At 48.2% G+C, this 20,307-nt stretch overlaps 1 protein-coding gene across 9 annotated transcripts in view; it reads right to left on the reverse strand.

The window, feature by feature from the left end:
* Tmem43 (Transmembrane protein 43) overlaps positions 1-20,307 on the reverse strand; it is a 138,989-nt gene that overhangs the window by 79,545 nt on the left and 39,137 nt on the right. For all 9 annotated transcript variants that reach the window (XR_008610739.2, XR_008610737.2, XR_008610738.2 and 6 more), the window contains exons 4-5: positions 10,742-10,873; positions 9,721-9,815 (exon numbers count right to left, since the gene is read on the reverse strand). Coding sequence is in view for 6 of the 9 variants with exons in the window: in XM_055066801.2 (XP_054922776.1) it covers positions 9,721-9,815; positions 10,742-10,873 (227 nt within the window). In the remaining 3 variants the exon portion in view is untranslated. The remainder of the gene's footprint in view (positions 1-9,720; positions 9,816-10,741; positions 10,874-20,307) is intronic.

The raw sequence follows: 20,307 nt of genomic DNA on the forward strand, positions 1-20,307 counted from the left end.
TACCGAGTGTCATCCTCCGACTGCAAAGTTATTGCAGAGCAAGTCAAGGAGATGGTGAACAAAGGTGTTGTTCAAGAGTCGTCTCGTCCATGGGCAGCCCCAGTAATCCTGGTCCAAAAAAAAGATGGCTCCTGGAGATTCTGCGTGGATTACAGACACCTAAACGCAGTGAAGAAGAAGGATGTCTATCCACTACCGCGAATCGATGATGTCATTGATTGCTTACACGCTGCTTCTTACTTCTCAACACTTGATTTGCAATCAGGGTATTGGCAAATACCTATAAACCCTGACGACAAGGAAAAGACCGCTTTCATAACTCCAGATGGCCTATTCAAATTTAACGTTATGCCTTTTGGCCTTTGCAATGCTCCGGCCACCTTCGAAAGATTCATAGACACAGTACTACGTGGCCTAAAGTGGAAGATATGCATGTGTTACCTCGATGATGTTGTAATCTTTGGCCGCACGTTTGAAGAACATAACGAACGCCTCAGCCTTGTTCTCGACTAAAATTAAATTATGGGGTTTTACGTGCCAAAACCACTTTCTGATTATGAGGCACGCCATAGTGGAGGACTCCGGAAATTTTGACCACCTGGGGATTCTTTAACGTGCACCTAAATCTAAGCACACGGGTGTTTTCGCATTTCGCCCCCATCAAAATGTGGCCGCCGTGGCCGGGATTCGATCCCGCGACCTCGTGTTCTCGACTGCATCGAGAAAGCTGGACTGGTTCTAAATTAAAAGAAATGTCGGTTTCGCGAACGTCAAACACTGGTCCTGGGACACTTAGTCAACAAGGATAGCGTCAGACCCGATCCTCGTAAGATTGAAGCGGTGAGCTCCTTCAAGCCACCGCAGTCAGCCTGAGAACTTCGCCCATTTATTGACCTATGTTCGTATTTTCGTCGCTTTGTTCCCCGGTTTACCGACATCGTTTGCCCGTTGACAAGTATGTTGTGACAAGGTGCGTCCTTCAATTGGACACCAGAGTGTGATGCATCATTCTCTCAACTGAAGTTTATACTAACGTCAGCACCCCTTTTGCGTCACTTCGATCCATCTTTCCCAACTGAAGTTCACAACTGATGCTAGTGGAATCGGGATAGCAGCGGTGCTTGTACAAAGTCACAGTGGCACAGAACATGTCGCATATCCCAGCTGTTGACTTAGCAAATCTGAATGCAATTACACGGTTACAAAACAGGAATGCCTGGCAGTTGTTTTTGCCATACAGAAGTTTCGGTGTTATCTTTATGGTAGACTATTCAATATTATCACCGACCATCATTCTTTATGCTGGCTGGTCGGTTTGCGTGATCCGTCTGGTTGCCTCGCACGTTGGGCGCTGTGCCTCCAGGAATACGACTCTGTGGTATCGTACAAGAGTAGCCGTCGTCATGCTGATGCAGACTGCCTCTCTCGGATTCCTCTTGCGACTACCGACTGCGAGGCTGAGAATTTGGACGACTGTCTCGCTGCTGTTACTTCTGCGTTCCCTGATGCGGCAGACTTTCAGCGAGAACAACGGAATGACCTTACCCTCGATCTGCTTTTTGTCGCCGCCCGTACTTCTCAAGACAGCAGTCGCTTTACTGTCCGTGATAAGTTGCTCTACAAAACTAATTACTCCGGGCATGGAGTGCGTTTTCTGCTTATTGTCCCCGAGAGCCATCGCTCTGATGTTCTACGCACCATGCATGACGAAGTGACATCCGGCCATTTCGGCTTCGTACGAATGCTACACCGCACACAGGAGCGCTTTTACTGGCCCAAGATGTACAAAACAACCAAGTGCTATGTCGGTAGTTGTGAAACGTGCCAACGTCACAAGCGACCGACCACCACAGCCTCGGTTCCCCTTCAGCCATTGACACCGCCCAGTACGCCGTTCGACGAAGTAGGCATTGACCTTTTGGGTCCATTCCCGTTATCTAACAACAAGAACTGTTGGATAATCGTCTGCGTAGACCATCTGACACGCTATGCAGAAACTGCAGCCATACCATCTTCCACCATTGCTTGAGTGGCGATTTTTCCTGCTGCGTTCCGTGGTCCTTCGTCATGGCCCACCACGTGTCATCATCAGCGACTGTGGTCGCCAGTTCCCTGCTGATGCCATTGAAGAGTTACTTCGTTTGTGCACTTCACAGTTCCGTCATTCCACACCGTATCATCCACAGACCAATGGCCTCATTGAAAGGACAAACAGAACGCTGACCAACATGCTTGCCATGTACGTCTCCTCCAATCATAAGAACTGGGACGATGTGCTACCCTTCATCACTTACGCATACAACACGACTAAACATGAAACCACGAACCATAGCCCATTTTATCTCCTGTATGCAAGGTTACTGCGAAGCCCTCTGGACACTTTCTTACCCTTTGTTCCGCACAGAGACGATTCTGTATTGAAGACTTTGTGTCTCGCCGAAGAAGCCCATTGAATAGCTCGTCTTCGTACTCTGGCCTCGCAGAGTCCTTTGAAAGAGCGATACGACGACTGTCACATACAAGTATCATTCGAAAAAGGTGATTTGGTCCTTCTTTGGACACCGCAACGCAAGCGTGGATTGTGCCAAAAGTTCTTGTCACAGTATTCAGGCCCATTTATAGTTGTGGACCGCCTGAGCTAACTCACTTACATCATAGCTCGCCTCCTGTGCAATGGTCGGCGATCAAGCAGAACTCAGCTGACTCATATTGCTCGCCTGAAGCCTTTCTACCCTGCTTGTCCATCCTGACTCGCCCCACGAGCGTCGTCTGCTTGTGGGGAAATTTAACGGATACGAGAGGCAGGTGGAAGAAGAAAGAAGAGAAGACAAAGAGAACGAGGAGCTTGAGAGGCCGGACTGCGCTACTATCACGCTACGATCATCATCCATCTCCTGTAAATAAAACAATTTCTTCGCAACTCTTCGTAACAATATGCATGCAGCACCGCCAAATAAGCCATAACCGGATTCTCTCCGTTTTTCCTTCTCTACCATCAACACAATTTTTCCATATTGTCATGTGGAGTGACGTATGAAGAACACAGTAGGAATACTGTGAAAGATGAAACTAACTTTTATTGGGCGAACCTGTGCCCACAAAAACAGGCTACACTTATAGCACAATGATAGTGGCGAACACGGTCGGCGATCATTGAAAATCTGATCAGCGGGTCAAGCGCGTCGGCTTTTATACATCAGTGGTCGAATGTTCCAGAGTAAGTGCTGGGACCCGCGTGCCTTCCACAAAGTTCTACATTATTTGCGTCGCGCACACATGCAATCAGATTACACAACGTTCGGTCACAGACAGCGGATGGAAGCATCGATAACATTCCAGAAACTTCTGATACATGCAGGCGCGTCCTGCGCTGTACAATGACATTTGTTAGGCGGTGAAACGTGTTGCCCGATAAAGACAAACAAGTAAACGTGTCAATACACCCCTCTTAAAAAGCATCGACCCGATGCTGCAAACAAATGAAAGTAATAAAGAAAAGCACTTGTACAAAGAAAACAACAAAATAAGGAAAGTTCATCAGCGTCCGTAAAAGGGTTTAAGACGCACCACGTGGACCACTTCAGATCGTATGCGGTGCCACTGTGAATACGAAATGCCGTCTAGCACGACCTCATAGTCCAGTGCGCCAATACGTCGGATTACCTTGTAGGGTCCGAAATAGCGTCACAATAGTTTCTCACTCAATCCTCATCGGCGTATCGGGGTCCATACCCAAACATGGTCGCCGGGCTGGTACTCAACGAAGCGTCGTCGGAGGTTGTAGTGTCGGCTGTCGGTACGCTGCTGGTTCTTGATCCGTAGGTGGGTGAGCTGTCGGGCTTCTTCGGCGCGCTGGAGATAGGTAGCGAAGTCAAGGTTCTTTTCGTCAGTGATGTGCGGCAGCATGGCGCCGAGCGTTGTCGCCGGGTTCCTGCCATAAACCAGCTTAAACGGCGTGATCTGTGTTGTTTCTTGCACCGCCGTGTTGTAAGCGAATGTTACGTGCGGCAGGACGGCATCCCAGGTCTTGTGTCGACGTCTACGTACATTGCTAGCATGTTGGCGAGGGTCTTGTTCAGGTGCTCCGTGAGACCATTCGTCTGCGGATGGTAGGCAGTTGTCCTTCTGTGGCTTGTCTGGCTGTATTGCAGAATGGCTTGGGTGAGCTCTGCTGTAAAAGCCGTTTTCTGTCATTGATGAGGACTTCTGGAGCGCCATGTCGCAGCAGGGTGTTTTCGATGAAAAATTTCGCCACTTCGGCTGTGCTGCCTTTAGGTAGAGCTTTAGTTTCAGCGAAGTGGGTGAGATAGTCCATCGCCACGACGATCCACTTATTTCCGGAAGTTGATGTCGGAAACAGTCCTAGCAAGTCCATTCCAATCTGCTGAAAAGGTCGGTAAGGAGGCTTGATCGGCTGTAGTAATCCCGCTGGCCTTGTCGGTGGTGTCTTGCGTCCCTGACAGTCTCGGCATGTCTTGATGTAACGGGCAATGTCGGCGGTGAGACGCGGTCAGTAATACCTTTCCTGTATCCTCGACAGCGTCCGGGAGAATCCGAGGTGCCCAGCGGTTGGATCGTCGTGTAGGGCGTGCAGTACTTCTGGACGCAGCGCTGACGGTACAACAAGAAGGCAGCTGGCGCGGACTGGTGAGAAGTTCTTCTTCACGAGTAGGTTGTTTTGAAGCGTGAACGAAGACAATCCGTGCTTAAATGCCCTAGGGACAACGTCGGTGTGCCCTTCCAAATAATTGAGGAGGCCTTTTAGCTCCGGGTCCACTCGTTGCTGCTCAGCGAAGTCTTCCGCTCTTATTATTCCAAGGAAAGTGTCGTCATCCTCGTCATCTTGTGGCGGCGGGTGAATGGGGCTGCGTGATAGGCAATCGGCATCTGAATGTTTTCGTTCGGACTTGTAGGTTACAGTGCTGTCGCATTCTTGTAGTCTGAGGCTCCACCGCGCCAGCCGTCCTGAAGGGTCCTTTATATTCGCTAGCCAACACAATGTGTGGTGGTCGCTGACGACTTTGAATGGCCTGCCATAGAGGTAAGGGCGGAATTTTGGTGTAGCTCAAATAATGGCGAGGCATTCCTTTTCAGTCGTAGAATAATTGCCTTCCGCTTTGGCAGCGACCGGCTAGCATAAGATATCACCCGTTCAAGTCCGTCTTTCCTCTGGACTAGGACGGCACCGAGGCCTAGGCTACTGGCATCAGTGTGGATTTTGGTATCGGCGTCCTCGTCGAAGTGTGCAAGTACCGGTGGCGACTGCATGCGTTGTTTGAGTTCTTGAAATGCATCGGCCTGCGGCATTTCCCACTTGAACTTGACATCACATTTCGTTAGATGTGTTAGCGGCTCCGCGATGCGTGAGAAGTCCTTGACAAAGCGCCTGTAGTAGGCACGCATGATAAGGAATCTACGCACTGGCTTCTTGTCGATGGGCTGCGGGAACTTTGCGATGGCAGCTGTCTTCTGTGGGTCGGGGCAGACTCCAGATTTGCTGATGACGTGGCCTATAACAGAAGCTCGTCGTAACCGAAGCGGCACTTTTCCGGCTTCAGAGTAAGCCCTGATGACCTGATGGCCTCTAGTACTATTGCAAGCCGCCTAAGGTGATTGTCGAAATTTCCGGCGAAGATGACGACGTCATTTAAGTATATGAGACAGGTCTGCCACTTCAATCCTGCTAAAACCGTGTCCATCACGTGCTGGAACGTTGCAGGCGCCGAGCACAGTCCGAATGGCATAACCTTGAACTCGTAGAGGCCGTCTGAGGTGATGAAGGCGGTCTTTTTGCGATCTCTTTCGTCGACTTCTATTTGCCAATAGCCAGACTTGAGGTCCATCGACGAGAAGTATTTAGCGTTGGAGAGCCGATCCAATGCATCGTCTATTTGTGGGAGGGGGTATACATCCTTCTTCGTGATCTTGTTCAGACGACGATAATTGACGCAGAAATGTAGGGTTCCATCCTTTTTGTTCACCAAGACTACAGGAGATGCCCACGGGCTTTTTGACGGCTGGATGATGTTGTCGTGCAGCATTTCATCGACTTGGTGCCGTATAGCCTCACGTTCTCGCGGAGAAACTCGATAAGGGCTCTGGCGGAGTGGCCGAGCACACTCTTTGGTTATTATGTGATGCTTTGCGACTGGCGTTTGTCGAATCCTTGATGACGTCGAAAACACTCTTTGTATCGTCGAAATAAACTTGTGAGCTGTTGTTGCTTTATCATGGGGAGACTTGGATTTATGTCGAAGTCTGGTTTGGGAACTACGGTTGTCGGGATAGATGCGGCAGAATCCTAGAGGACAAACACATTGCTGGTTTCCAGAATTTCCTCGATGTACGCGATCGTCATGCCCTTGTTGATGTGCTTGAACTCCTGGCTGAAGTTTGTCAGCAACACTTTCGTGTTTCCTCCGTGCAGTCGAGTGATTCCTCTTGCGACGCAAATTTCGCGATCGAGCAGTAGACGTTGGTTGCCTTGGATGACGCCTTCTACGTTAGCAGGTGTTTCGGTGCCAACGGAAATAACAATGCTGGTGCGAGGCAGGATGCTCACTTGATTTTCGAGCACACTCAAGGCGCGGTGACTAGGAAGGCTCTCCGGCGGTATCGCTTGATCTTCCGACAGCGTTATTGACTTCGACTTCAGGTCGATGATTGAGCTGTGTTGGTTCAGGAAGTCCATGCCGAGAATGACATCTCATGAACACTGTGAGGATAATGAAAGTGGCAGGGTAAGTCCGGTCGTGAATGGCAATTCTTGCTGTGCACATTCCAGTCGGCGTTATGAGGTGTCCTGCAGCGGTCCGATTTGAGGGCCTTTCCATGTAGTCTTAACTTTCTTCAACTGGGCGGCGATGTGTCCACTTATGACGGAGTAATCAGCCCCTGTGTCCACTAAGGCGGTAACTGCGTGGCCGTCGAGAAGCACGTCCAGGCCGGTGGTTCTTTATCTGGCGTTGCAGTTAGGTCTTGGCGTCGGATCACGGCTGTGTTGTGTTGAACTGAAGTTTGAACGTCGCGTCGTCAAGTCGTCTTTTGTGGGTGTAGTCTTGGCTTCCTGACTTCGTTGCGGCGGCGGCGTGTCATTATTATGTCCTCGAGATGGTCTCTTCATCGCCTTCGGCGACGGCGGAGGATCGTTGTCAGTTCGACGAACAGCAACCACACCTCTATCGGTTGCTGCTTTTAGTTTTCCGGATGTGGGCTCGCAGAGCGGCCCCGGGCTGGGCTGGTGTATGGTCGGCGCTGCGGCGACAGGTAGTGGCCTTGTTAAGCCTAACGGGACGGTCGTTGAGGGCTCTACTGAGTGGCGGCAAGGTAGTCGGCGGTATCGCGATGTCGTTCGCCAATCTGTGGTCGCGGCGCATTAACAGCGAACCCTCGGAGTCCCATCTCCCGGTATGGGCATCGACGGTAGATGTACCCGGCTTTTTCGCAGTGATAGCAAAGCGGACGGTGGTCGGGGGCGCGCCAAACATCAGTCTTCCTTGGAATGCTGCGTGGGGCGATGGGTTGGCATGCTGGCGGCAGGGGTGGTGGCAGACGACGGAACTGTGTCGTCACTGGGCCCTTCCGTGGGCGCAGAGGGGGTACGTGATGGCGGGCTACAGCAGCGTATGTCATCGCTTGCGGCTGAGGCTGCGGTGATTCAGGGGCTACTCCCAGTTGTTGGAGCTCCTCATGGATGGCGTCGGCAATTGAAGCCACTTGAGGCTGTGAAGAAGGGAACAGCTTTTGTAGCTCCTTCCGCACAACCGCTCGGATAATCTCGCGCAGGTCGTCGGTGGCCAGTGACTGAACTCCGGCGTAGTTTGTGGAGTTAGTGCGGCGGTCGAATTGCCGGTTCCGCATTTCCAGTGTCTTCTCTATGCTGGTGGCCTCGCAAAGGAACTCGTCGATGGTCTTCGGTGGGCTCCGTACCATTACGGAAAAAAGTTCCTCCTTTACACCACGCATCAGTAGGCGGACTTTCTTTTCCTCTGACATTTCCGGGTTGGCGTGGCGGAATAGGCGGCTCATTTCTTCTGTAAAAATCGCGGTGGTCTCATTAGGCAGCTGCACTCGGGTTTCTAGTAGTGCTTGGGCTTGTTCTCGGCGTACGACGCTTGTGAATGTCTGCAGGAAGCCGCTTCGGAAAAGGTCCCAGGTCGTTAAGATGGCTTCTCGGTTCTCGAACCACGTCCTGGCAGCGTCTTCCAATGCGAAAAAGACATGTCGCAGTTTGTTGTCGCTGTTCGAGCTGTTAAATGCAGCGAACCTCTCATGCGTCTCAAGCCAGGTTTCCGGGTCCTCGAATGTTGAACCGCGGAACGTCAGAGGCTCCCTGGGCTGCTGCAGCACGATGGGGGACGCTGGGGCTGCCATTGGGGTTGCCTAGGCCACAATCTCACAATCTTCTTGGTCTTGTCAGGTAGAAGTCCGTGCTCCGGGGGCAGCTGTTGAAGGCGGCGGCTTGCTTGATGGTGTGGGACTACGTTGGTGTTCTCTTTGCGGTCCGGGCTTGGGTCACAGCTTGTCGGGGGCGTCCGGTACATGAACGAAAAGCACCTCCACCAGATGTCACGTGGAGTGGTGTATGAAGAACACAGTAGGAATACTGTGAAAGACAAAACTAACTTTTATTGGGCGAACCTGTGCCCACAAAACAGGCTACGCTTATAGCACAACGATAGCGACGAACACGGTTGGCGATTGTCGAGAATCTGATCAGTGGGTCAAGCGCGTCGGCTTTTATACATCAGTGGTTGAATGTTCCAGAGTAATCGCTGGGACCTGCGTGCCTTCCACAAAGTTCTACATTATTTGCATCACGCACACATACAATCAGATTACACAAGGTTCGGTCCCAGACAGCGGATGGAAGCATCAATAACATTCCAGAAACTTCCACTACATGCAGCTGCGTCTTGCGCGGTACGATAACATTTGTTAGGTGGTGAAACGTGTTGCCCGATAAAGACAAACAAGCACACGTGTCAATATTCTCCAGATGCTTCAGAGTACGCTCCAGTTTACACCACCGCTAAGCATGCCTAGGAATGCAGGCAGCTCACCCGCTTGCTAACTTCCGCAGACGAATCTTGCAAAAAGCTTCGACGTGCCGACGGCAGACCTGCTCCTACCTTCCCGCCTGAATCCCCCGTATGACTCTGGGTCCCCTCTATGGGTCCTGGCCTCTCTTCCAAACTGCTTCCAAAATTTGATGGTCCTTATCGAGTCATTGCGCAAACCTCGCCCATCAACTACATCGTCAAGCCACTGACACTCCCAAGTGACCACCGTCACCGGGGACGTGAAATTGTTCATGCAGACAGGCTCAAGCCTTATTATCAGCCCATTGTTTTGTTGTCGCCGTAGGTCGTCAGGATGGCTCATTTTTCAGCCGAGGGGGCAATTGTAACGAAGAAGAAAAGCGCTAGAAAGTTCCATTGCTACTGCATGCCTCGGAGCCAGAAGATCGGCACGCTAGAAAGCACCGTCACCATCCTGTGTCGTGTGACCAGTTCACCCGTCCAGCTGAGCTATCGTTGCTGCCGCTCTATCTCTGGCTATCGCTTGACTGCTCCAATAAACATCACAGCGCATTTATAATCAAGTGAGCTTGCAGATTTAAAAGTTCTGTGCAAAAATATTCAATGTTTTTTGTAGAAACTACCACAGGTGTGGGCACCATTGATAATAAGGAGGAACAAGTGCGACTGAGTGACTCACCTGTATGTGCTTTTCTCGACCCACTGGTACACCTCCACCAGGCGCCGCAGTTTCACAGCCGCAACCGAGATATTATATGCCTCATCAATTGCAACCTGGAAAATTCAACAGTGCAATTAAAGTTGACAAATGAGTACTGGCACAGTTGTTTCTCTCTCCGACCTTTCTTCCAACACAGAAAAACATTCAGCAAACAGCATGAAAGCAAGTTGGCACAAATGGTTCCAGAAAAATCGAAAAGTAGCATAATAAGAAATGAATGAAAAAAAAGAGAAATTGGAAGACTTATGTCTGACTACGTCATTTGCAAGGGCACAGAGCCGTTTTCCATCCAGCTAGTGCCAAACACCACGCCTACACACACCGCCACTCTGCTGCACGATGCATGTGGAGCGATGCCTGCCTAGCAAAAAACAATAGACTGGTGGCGACCCACTATGTGGCCTGCACACCCCTACACATGGGAGCGCTCAGTTTCTTGTTCAATGCGATGAGCACTGCTCTTCCTGTGTCAAATGTGTGAAGCTGTGTATCTGTTGCAATGGGCCACATTCAAAGCGATGAATACTGCTCAGACCCAACTGTGCAGTATCGAACTTTGTAATTGTTTGATGTTATTAAGAAATAATTTTAGGCATATGCGTTTTTCACACTGGGCGCCAAAACAGATGGCACAACATACATGTTTATTTGCAGTTGCTGTGGCTTGCTGTTCTGATGCGCCAATCAACATAACCACTATTTCAAGTAGCATAGCGTCTGTGGCATTGGTTATTCCATCTATTACAACCAACGTCACCTCTGTAACCCCACCTCTATTTCACAACCACATCAGTGGAACACCCAGCCCATGCTCAATAGTGCATTGTAATGAGGACGTCAAGCTGTTCATGGTGCCACAGAAATGCTGCCCCAAGTTAGTCAGCAAATATGTGTGTTTGCCATAAAAACAGAGCAATGTCCCTGTTGTGCCACTGCTCTGTCCTTCGAAGATGATGCATAGAACAATTTGCAAACTTGCCTGCCTTGACGAGAGCTGCCCTGTGATGTGAATGAGGCGTGTCGAGTTTGTTGGCGCCGCTTGGCCCTCCTCAATGTGCACGACCTGCTCCAAGGCTTGGTCAAGTGCCCTGGATAGAGCACCAGCCCTGTGCTGAGAGGCAAAAAACAACACAGTGTCAACAAGCAAGGCACAGCAATGGCAGCTGAACACCAACTCCATTTCCCTACATGACTTTTGTTCACTACTACAGAGACATACATGTAAGACTATCAACGTGTATCAACGTTGATAGTCAACGTTGACAAGGGATGCGCCAATGTTTTCAACAATTTTACTTCCCCACTGAGGGCGAGATACATGCTGCCAAAGAAAGCAGTCTCTGTCTTTCTACCTACCTCTGTCTAGTTTGGATGTCAATATCCCCTTCAGTCACGAATTGCGTTTGACTGTCGATAAATGCGTGAAATTTTATGCCAAGGTGCTGGAGACTCCATAGAAACTCTGCATTTTATAGACAGCCACCATAATTACATAGTGATTAATTATTCATTTATTGTAGTGTCATTCATGCTACGTTCCTTCATTAAAAATAATGAATCACCCGCTCGAACTACAACCACAGGTTAATTACTGGGTGGAAGCATTGCAACAAGGGAAAAAAATCTTTCACAATTATCGTATTTACTCGCATAATGATCGCACCCCTGAATTTTGCCGTCAAAATTCAATTTTTTTTATTTCCCGTGTAATGATCGCACTCAGAACTTGCTGCAGCGACATGTCGTGTCCCAAGTCTAGCTAATAACGATCGCGCTTACCATCTGTCGAATGCTACGCGAACGACTCAAGACAAATCAGACGGTCTGCACACACCAAACATTCTTAAGCAGATGCCGCATTTCATTCCTTCCATCACTTTCCACACTTCCATTACAAAGAGAAAGCTACAACCAAACTTGCCTTTATTATGTGTAGGCTTTATAATGGTAGTGGTCAACAACAACAACAACAACAACAAAAAAGGCGCCTTTCAATTCTTCTTGTCTGCAATCGTGGGCACGCAAAAAATCGCAAGTGGCAATGATAGTAGTCACGTTTACACTGATACGTTAGAAGTGTACCCTATTTATATGCCGCCGCTTGTAACACAGCTAAGATATTCGCCCACCCTTAGCGGAAATGTGCTGTATTAGGATAGTAGTGACGATAAATGCCCCAGTTTCCACAGCATGCCCGCCATGTGTTTCTATGTCACTGGCAGCTAAGCACGCCCATTTGTTTCTGTCCCCTCAAAGTGGACATGGCTAGGTTATTACTGCAAACTTGCCGATATTAATGATATTATTAATTACTGATATGGAAGAAACTGTTTCAATGCACGTAATGTACTCACGAGAAGAAAAAGAAATCGTGTTCAGCGTGTTCAGCTTGCTACATACATACTTACATACTACATACATACTTACTACATACAGTGGCAGCCGCCTATTTGTTGACTTGTCATCCCGCAGCAATGTAGAATGAAAAACATTTCTTTTTTCCTTTCACAGGAAATTGAACCTGCGTAATGATCGCACCCCTGAGTTTGCGTCAATTTTTTTTTACAAAGAAGTGCGATCATTATGCGAGTAAATACGGTACTACCAAAACGCCCCACTTCAAATGTCCTGTCAAACACGCTAGTGCCTTCACCAAAGCGGTCGTCTGAAACAACAAAATTCACTCAGAGGTGAAATGGATGTACTTTAGGGAAAAGAATGTTCAATTTATTCAAAGCGTAATGTTCATTGCCTATTCCTTGCAACCACTGCAAAGTAATGGCAAAAGTAAGTCGTGTCCACAAACGTGTATGCCGCGAATGAAGGGGATATAGTATTGTGTTTCAATACATACATTGTAGCATACGAACAAGCAACAAACTTTTTCATAAAGAATTGCAATGCAGCATGACACTGAGTGCTAGGTGGTATATTGTCGCATAGTAGTGATGGTAAAGAACACAGTAGCAATACTGCGAAAGATGAAAATAACTTTCATTGTGCGAACCTGTGCCTACAAAAACAAACTACACTTAAAGCAGAACGATAGTAGCAAACACAGTCGGTGATCGACGAAATCTGATCTGCCAGCCAAGCGCATCAGCTTTTATACACGAGCCATCGAACGTTCCAGAGAAATCGCTGGCGCCCGCATGTCCTCCAGAAAGTTCTACACTATTCACGTTGCGCATACATGCCATCAGATTACACAAGGTTTGGTGATAACAGGCAGCGGATAGAACCATCCGTAACATTCCAGAAACTACCGATACACGCAGGCGCATCCAGCGCTGAGTGATAACATTTGTTAGATGGTGAAAAGCGCTCACCCAAAAAAGATAAATAAGTCCACGTGTCAATGTCCCCCTCACAAAAAGCATCGTCCCAATGCTACAAACATAACAGAACGAAAAACGAGAAGGACAGTTGTTAAACAAGAGTAACAAAACAGCAAAGAAGCAAAGTCCAAAGTAGTGTAGCTTAAAAAAGATAGCCCAAATTTCCGCTATGCAAAGTTGAAAAGTTCTTTAGCGCTGGTAGAACAGCTTAAGCAGCACAACATGGATAATTCAGGTCGTGAGTGATAGCGCTGTGACAGCGAAACGCCATCTGGCACGACTTCATATTTGAGTGCGCCAATGCAGCGGATAATGTCGTAGGGTCCGAAATAGCGGCGTAAAAGCTTCTTGCTGAGTCCTCATCGGCGTATCGGGGTCCAAATCCAAACATGGTCGCCAGGCTGGTATTGGACGTAGCGTCGTCATAGGTTGTAGCGTCGGCTGTAAGTCCTCTGCTGGTTTTTGATCGGCAGGCGCGTGAGCTGTCGGGCTTCTTCAGCGCACTGGAGATAGGTGGCAACGACAAGATTCTCTTCATCAGTGACGTGTGGCAACATGGTGTCGAGGGTCGTCGTACAGTTCCTGCCGTAAACCAGCTTGAACGGCGTGATCTGTGTTGTTCCTGGCACCGCCGTGTTGTAAGTGAAGGTTACGTATGGCAGGACCGCATCACACGCCTTGTGCTCGACGTTGACGTATATTGCTAGCATTTTTGCAAGGGTCTTGTTCAGGCGCTCCGTAAGACCATTCGTCTATGGGTGGTAGGCCGTTGTCCTCCTGTGGCTTGTCTGGCTGTATTGTAGAATGGCTTGGGTGAGCTCTGCTGTAAAGGCCGTTCTTCTGTCGGTGATGAGGACTTCTGGGGCACCATCTCGCAGCAGGATGTTCTCGACGAAAAATTTCACGACTTTGGTTGCGCTGCCTTTCGGTAGAGCTTTAGTTTCAGCGAAGTGGGTGAGATCGTCCGTCGCCGAAACGATCCACTTATTTCCGGATGTTGAGGTCGGAAACTGTCCCAACAAATCCATCCCGATCTGCTGAAATGGTCTGCAAGGAGGTTTGATTGGCTGTAGTAATCCTGCTGGCCTTGTCGGTGGTGTCTTGCGTCCCTGACAGTCTCGGCATGTCTTGATGTAACGGGCAATGTCGGCGGTCAGACGCAGCCAGTAATACCTTTCCTGTATCCTCGACAGCGTCCGGGAGAATCCGAGGTGCCCAGCGGTTGGATCGTCATGTAGAGTGTGCAGTACTTCTGGACGCAGCGCTGACGAAACAACAAGAAGGTAGCTGGCGCGGACTGGTAAGAAGGTCTTCTTCACGAGTAGGTTCTTTTGAAGCGAAAACGAAGATGATCCTCGCTTAAATACCCTCAAGACAACATCGATGTTCCCTTCCAAGCACTCAATGAGGCCTTTTAGCTCTGGGTCTGCCCGTTGCTGTTCATCGAAGTTTTCCGCGCTTATTATTCCATGGAGGCGTCGTCATCCTCATTGTCTTGCGGCGGAGGGTCAATGGGGGCGTGTGACAGGCAGTCGGCATCAGAGTGTTTGCGTACGGACTTGCAGATTACAGTGATATCATATTCTTACAGCTCCACCACACAAGCCGTCCTGAAGGGTCTCTTAAGTTCGCTAGCCAACACAACATGTGATGACCGCCGACAACTTTGAATGTACTGCCACATATGTAAGGGCAGAATTTTGCTGTAACCCAAATGATGGAGAGACATTCCTTTCCGGTAGTAGAATAATTGCCTTCCGCTTTTGACAGTGACCGGCTAGCATAAGCTATCACCCGTTCAAGTCCGTCCTTCCTCTGGACTAGAACGGCACCGAGGCTAAGGCTACTGGCATCAGTGTGGATTTCGTCGAAGTGCGCAAGTACCGGCAGCAACTGCATGCATCGTTTGAGTTCTTGAAATGCTTCGGCTTGCAGAGTTCCCACTTGAACTCGACATTGGATTTGATTAGATGTGTCAGCAGCTCAGCGATGCATGAAAAGTCCTTGACAAAGTGCCTGTAGTAGGCACACATGCGAAGGAATCTACGCACTGCCTTCTTGTTGATGGGCTGCAGGAACATTTTGATGGCAGCTGTACTCTACGGGTCGGGGCGGACTCCAGATTTGCTGATGACGTGGCCTAGGAACACAAGCTCATCGTACGCCAAGCGGCACTTTTAGGGCCTTAAGAGTGAACCCTGATGTCTTGATGGCCTCTAGCACTGTCGCAAGCCACCTGAGGTGATTGTCGAAATCTCCGGCAAAGACGACAACGGCATCCAAGTAAACAAGACATGTCTGCCATTTCAATCCTGCTAAAACTGTGTCCATCAGGTGCTGGAACGTTGCAAGCACCCAGCACAGTCCAAATGGCATAACCATGAACTAATAGCTTGATGTTCTCACATCGAAAGTTAATAAGGGCTCTGGCAGAGTGGTTGAGCACACTCTTCGGTTTATATGTGATGCTTTGCAAATGGCATTTGCTGAATCCTCGATGACCTCGAAAAGCAGTCTTTGTATCATCTGCAGGTGTATCGGTGCCGATGAAAATGACAATGCTGAAGCGAGGCGAGATGCTTACTTGATCTTCTAGCACACTCAAGGCATGGCAACTACGAAGGCTCTCTGGCTGTATCGCTTGATATTCACATAGCGTTATCGACTTCGACTTCAGGTTGATGATTGCGCTGTGTTGGTTCAGGAAGTTCATGACGAGAATGACACCTCGTGAACACTGTTGGAGAATAACAAAGGTGGCTGGGTAAGTCTGGTCACGAACGGTGATTCTTGCTGTGCAGATCCCAGTCGGTGTTATAAGGCGTCCTCCAGCTGTCCGAACTCGAGGGCCTTCCCATGCAGTCTTAACTTCCTTCAACTGGGCAGCGATGGGTCCCCTCATAACTGAGTAACCGGTTAAAGCGATGACTGTATGGCCGTCAAGAAGCACGTCAAGGTCAGTGGTTCTCTGTTGTGCGTTGCAGTTTGGCTTTGGCGACGGATCACAGCTGCGTCATGTTGACCTGTAGCTGGAATGTCGCGTCGTCAGGTCTTCTTTTGTGGGCGTAGTCTTTGCTTCTAGGCTTTGTCGGGATAGCGGTGTCTCGTTGATATGTTGTCGAGATAGTCTTTCTGGCGTCTTCGGCAGCGGCGGAGGATCTTCATCAGTTCAATGAACAGCAACCGCACCTCCATCGATTGCTGCCTTTAGTTTTCCGGATATGGGCTTGCAGACCGTCTCTGAGCTTGGCCAGTGTATGGTCGGCATTGCTCGGACAGGTAGGCTCGTTGGCTCCTTTTTGGCTCCTCCAGGAACTTTGGCTCCTATTTCACCTTGTTCTCATTTTGCTCATTGTCTTAAATTTCCATCTCCCGCCTTCCCCGTGGTTTCCCATAATGCACACAGCAACTTAAAAGGACATTAAAGGCAAATATTAAGTCAAGCTAAAGTGACAGATCAGTGCTCGAGAATCTCTGAGAAGTCAATATTATCACGAACAGAGCCTTAATAATTGAAAAATTGAGGTAAATGCAGGACATGATTAGAGACTCCCTCGGAACATTCAAATGACTGCGTGATGACAAAAGCACTCCTCAGTTAAATTTTGTCTCTAGTACTCAACCACTCGTTGCAAAAAACATCCTTGTATTGTATTATAAGACGAAATAAAATGCTACTTGTCTAATTCTATTTCATCTTTCGAAAAAGCTAATTGAAATTTGTTTTGCTGGCTCGAGAAATTCGCACAAACTGCAAATAGTAGAGAATTCAACCTCCATGTGTTGTCACGGGATGCCTGAATGGTCAACGCCACTTGACCAAAAAGGATGCAGCGGCAAACCCACCGCTCTGTCTTGGCTCGGCGCCGCCATCTGTCGGGTGGTGATGGCTTATGCAGCATCACCACTCCCCAGCTGGATGGCAGGAGATTTGAATTTCAAAAAGAGTATTCGGACCCTTGAGATGCAATTTTCTTGTAAATTAAGTCTTTTCTTGGCACGAAACAAGCATTGCGAAGTTTGTGGAATGGTATTTAAACAGTCCACATTGACTTAGTATTTGCCTTTAGTGTCCCTTTACAACCAATTGGCGATTGGCAACTTGGTGATGAAAACTTGTTTTTATTTATAGGAATAAATTGATAAAATTTGGCATGCAGGTGTGATTTGTAATGCTGATATCACAACCGAAATCAATTTTGTGCTATCCGTTATAGTTTTCACATTATAACACTTGACAGCCTCTAATGGTCATCCCAAAATTAATTAGTTAATTACACATAAGTTCACCAGGATTTTCACATCAGCATGTTGACAAAGGCCCATTCTGTGCAATAAAGCTATTTGTTTATTTTTTAACTGCCAAAATACTTTTTTTGAACTTTCCTATGCATATTGTCTTACTAATGACTTCAAAAAAATTTTTTTTTATGAAGTGAAGATAAAAATGGACAGCTTTACTGCACTCATCAATGTTTCAGGATCTAAGTGCAAAAGACAGAATGATTTTGTGTTCATTCATTGTGAAATGGCAGTGGGATGACTGAAAGCAACTGCACAGAAAATGAAAGCTGAGGAAGCGGAGCTCAAAGTTTCATTGGTTGTAAACATTTAAATCTTTACTTTGAGCACCTAAAACCCGCCTGGCATGTAGTCCTTTGCCTGTGAGGAAACATTTTCTTTACCTTTTTCGTGCACGTAGTAGCCTTTTTGATGCTTTGTGCATCCATGCGTCGTGCAGAGGTGGATGTCAAGGCATTCAAAACATCCGCTCTTGTCTCCCTCATTGCGCAGCCTCTTCATTAGTGAGAGCTGGAGCTGAAATTTGCAGCTGAATATTTGATGCGAAAACTTCTGCTCTCACCATAGTCATGTTACCGTCACGACCAAATGCGGACACACTGTAGCCATAGCCCTCGGTCGCATCAGTGCCGCATGTGGATGCGCTTTCTTAGTCACCTACGTGTGCCGGTCGTGCCTCGTCGACATGGTAGGCGGCATCCGCTTCTACGAGTGGTTTTCTCCCTCTGTTCCACGCCTTTCATGGTCTTCTGTACCATTCGGGCCATTCGGAACTTGCTTCCTTTGGGGCTTATCACAGAACACGCGTGTTAACTGTTTCGTTACTGTGAGAAAATGGTCATTTTTTATAGGCCTTGGAAAAAAATTATTTACCATTACAAATAATATTCCATCACATATTGCAGCATAGCATATTGTGCATAATGAAATGCTCTTTCCAAAAACATAAAAATTCTAGAAAGCACCATTTTTGCTGCCAGTTGATAAAAGCAAAAATAAATAAAACATGATATCTACAAAAACATTAATATAAAAGTAAATTCCGAATATACATTTCAAAGATAAATAACCCAGGAGTAGTGCCTGAAAAGATAAATGCTCAGTACACCACCGTTTTTTGGATACAAAAAAGAAACTAAGACCAGTTCATCGCTCATAGCATGCGGTGAAGCAGTTCCTGGATTTCGTGAAGCATAGGTGCACTCTGCACTTTTCCCACAAAATGTCTGGTTTTTGTTCAACTATGCGGTTATCGTAACACATTCTGCAGTTCCCTCTTTTCAGCATCTTCTGAGGATGGTCTGATGAGAAGTTCGAGGAATGTACATGCACCCAAAAAATATTGCGGGTCACTCGAGTGCATTGCGAAATGGCCCTCCGCGCCTTGTAGCGGCGCACCCCTACTGTGGAGACCGACGCTTGCGCGCCTGCGTGTCCCTCTGGGACTGCAAGAGTACATGTTTCCGCACTTCCTCCTTGCACGTCAGCGATATGCGAATGTAGCCGCGAGGTGCCCCTCTTGCGATTGGTGCTGTGGCACCTTCGATGAGCAAAACTATGTGAAGCATGAGCTTGCGCACACCGCTGCAGGCGCTTTTTGTCGAGTCACGAGTGCGGACGCATAGGGCCCGGTGGCAAACGCAAGAAGTCATTTGGGTTTTTTTTCTGCACTACGCCTTTTTGTGGCCAATCTTCGTTGTTTCGTTCTTTTTACAAACGGGGCGTTCTTTCGCAGAACAGCGTGGCAGAAAACGCACTCCTGTAGAAGGAGACAAGCAAGACGAAAATGAACTCTTGATTTATGTTATATAAATGAAGTTTTACCCACTGTAGCCGCCACAACGTGAATTGCAAGAGGGGAACCTTGTAGCTGCACTCGGTTATCGTTGGCATGCAAGAAGGAAGTGCGGAAACATGCACGCTTGTAGTACTGGAGGGACGCACATGCATGCAGGTGTCAGTCTCGACAACAGGGATGCACCGCTAGAAGGCGTGGAGGGCCGTTTCGCCATGCGCTCATGCGCCCCGCAATATTTTATGGGCGAATGTACTTCACCAGTTCGTCTAGAGTCATGCACCTCTTCCAGGACCGATCGCTCTCAGCGTAGCTGGGCTACTACAAGATTATCTATCCAAGCATATCTGTTTGCATTTTTGCAGATTGTTTTTATCACCTCTGCAGAGAAGAGTAGAATGAAATCCCACACCACTGTAAACTGTCTTGTGCTGATCCGTAGTGCTGGACCGAAATGTGCTATGGGCAGCCTTCTTGGCGCATATAGAAGTTTCTTTGTTGTCGATGGTAGCACATCATAACCAAGCAAAGTATGCACCGTGAAGATAATCAATAGAGCTCTCAGGTCATACGAAGAGATCGGCAGATAAGTGCGCACAAGGAAGGAGACTGCTCAAGCCCGTAATGGAACTTGCCGGTGAACAACTGCGGATGTCCCATGCCGACTCAAATCATAGTCACCGTCAGAGCTTGAATCTGCTTTGCTGTCATCTTCGGAATCATAACTCGAGTCCTCATCACTAAATTGAAGTGCGGGTGCAGCATAGTTTTGAGCACAATGGTTTTCTTGCGACGCTACTGCGCTGGACAACGCCATGGGAGCGGCTTTCCAGAACTGCGCAGTGACACCGGCAGTGCACCTTGCCTGGGTTTTACGTGAGAAGCGAAACCGATACTCTTGGAAACTGTTTGAAAATTCCAGGTCCACATGTTGGACATGTGGTGGACCTTCTGAAATACACTTTGAAGGAATAAAAAGACTCCAACTTCAAACCAAAGCTCAGTAGGGAACAGCTGGCATTATCTTTGGTTAATTATCACCACTCAGTACTTTGGGATGGCAAAGCCGGCAATATGATTTAATTCTAGACTCACTGGGAGTGCTTTGAT

The sequence above is a fragment of the Dermacentor andersoni genome, chromosome 6 (assembly GCF_023375885.2).
Source record: "Dermacentor andersoni chromosome 6, qqDerAnde1_hic_scaffold, whole genome shotgun sequence".
NCBI classification, from domain to species: Eukaryota; Metazoa; Arthropoda; class Arachnida; order Ixodida; family Ixodidae; genus Dermacentor; species Dermacentor andersoni.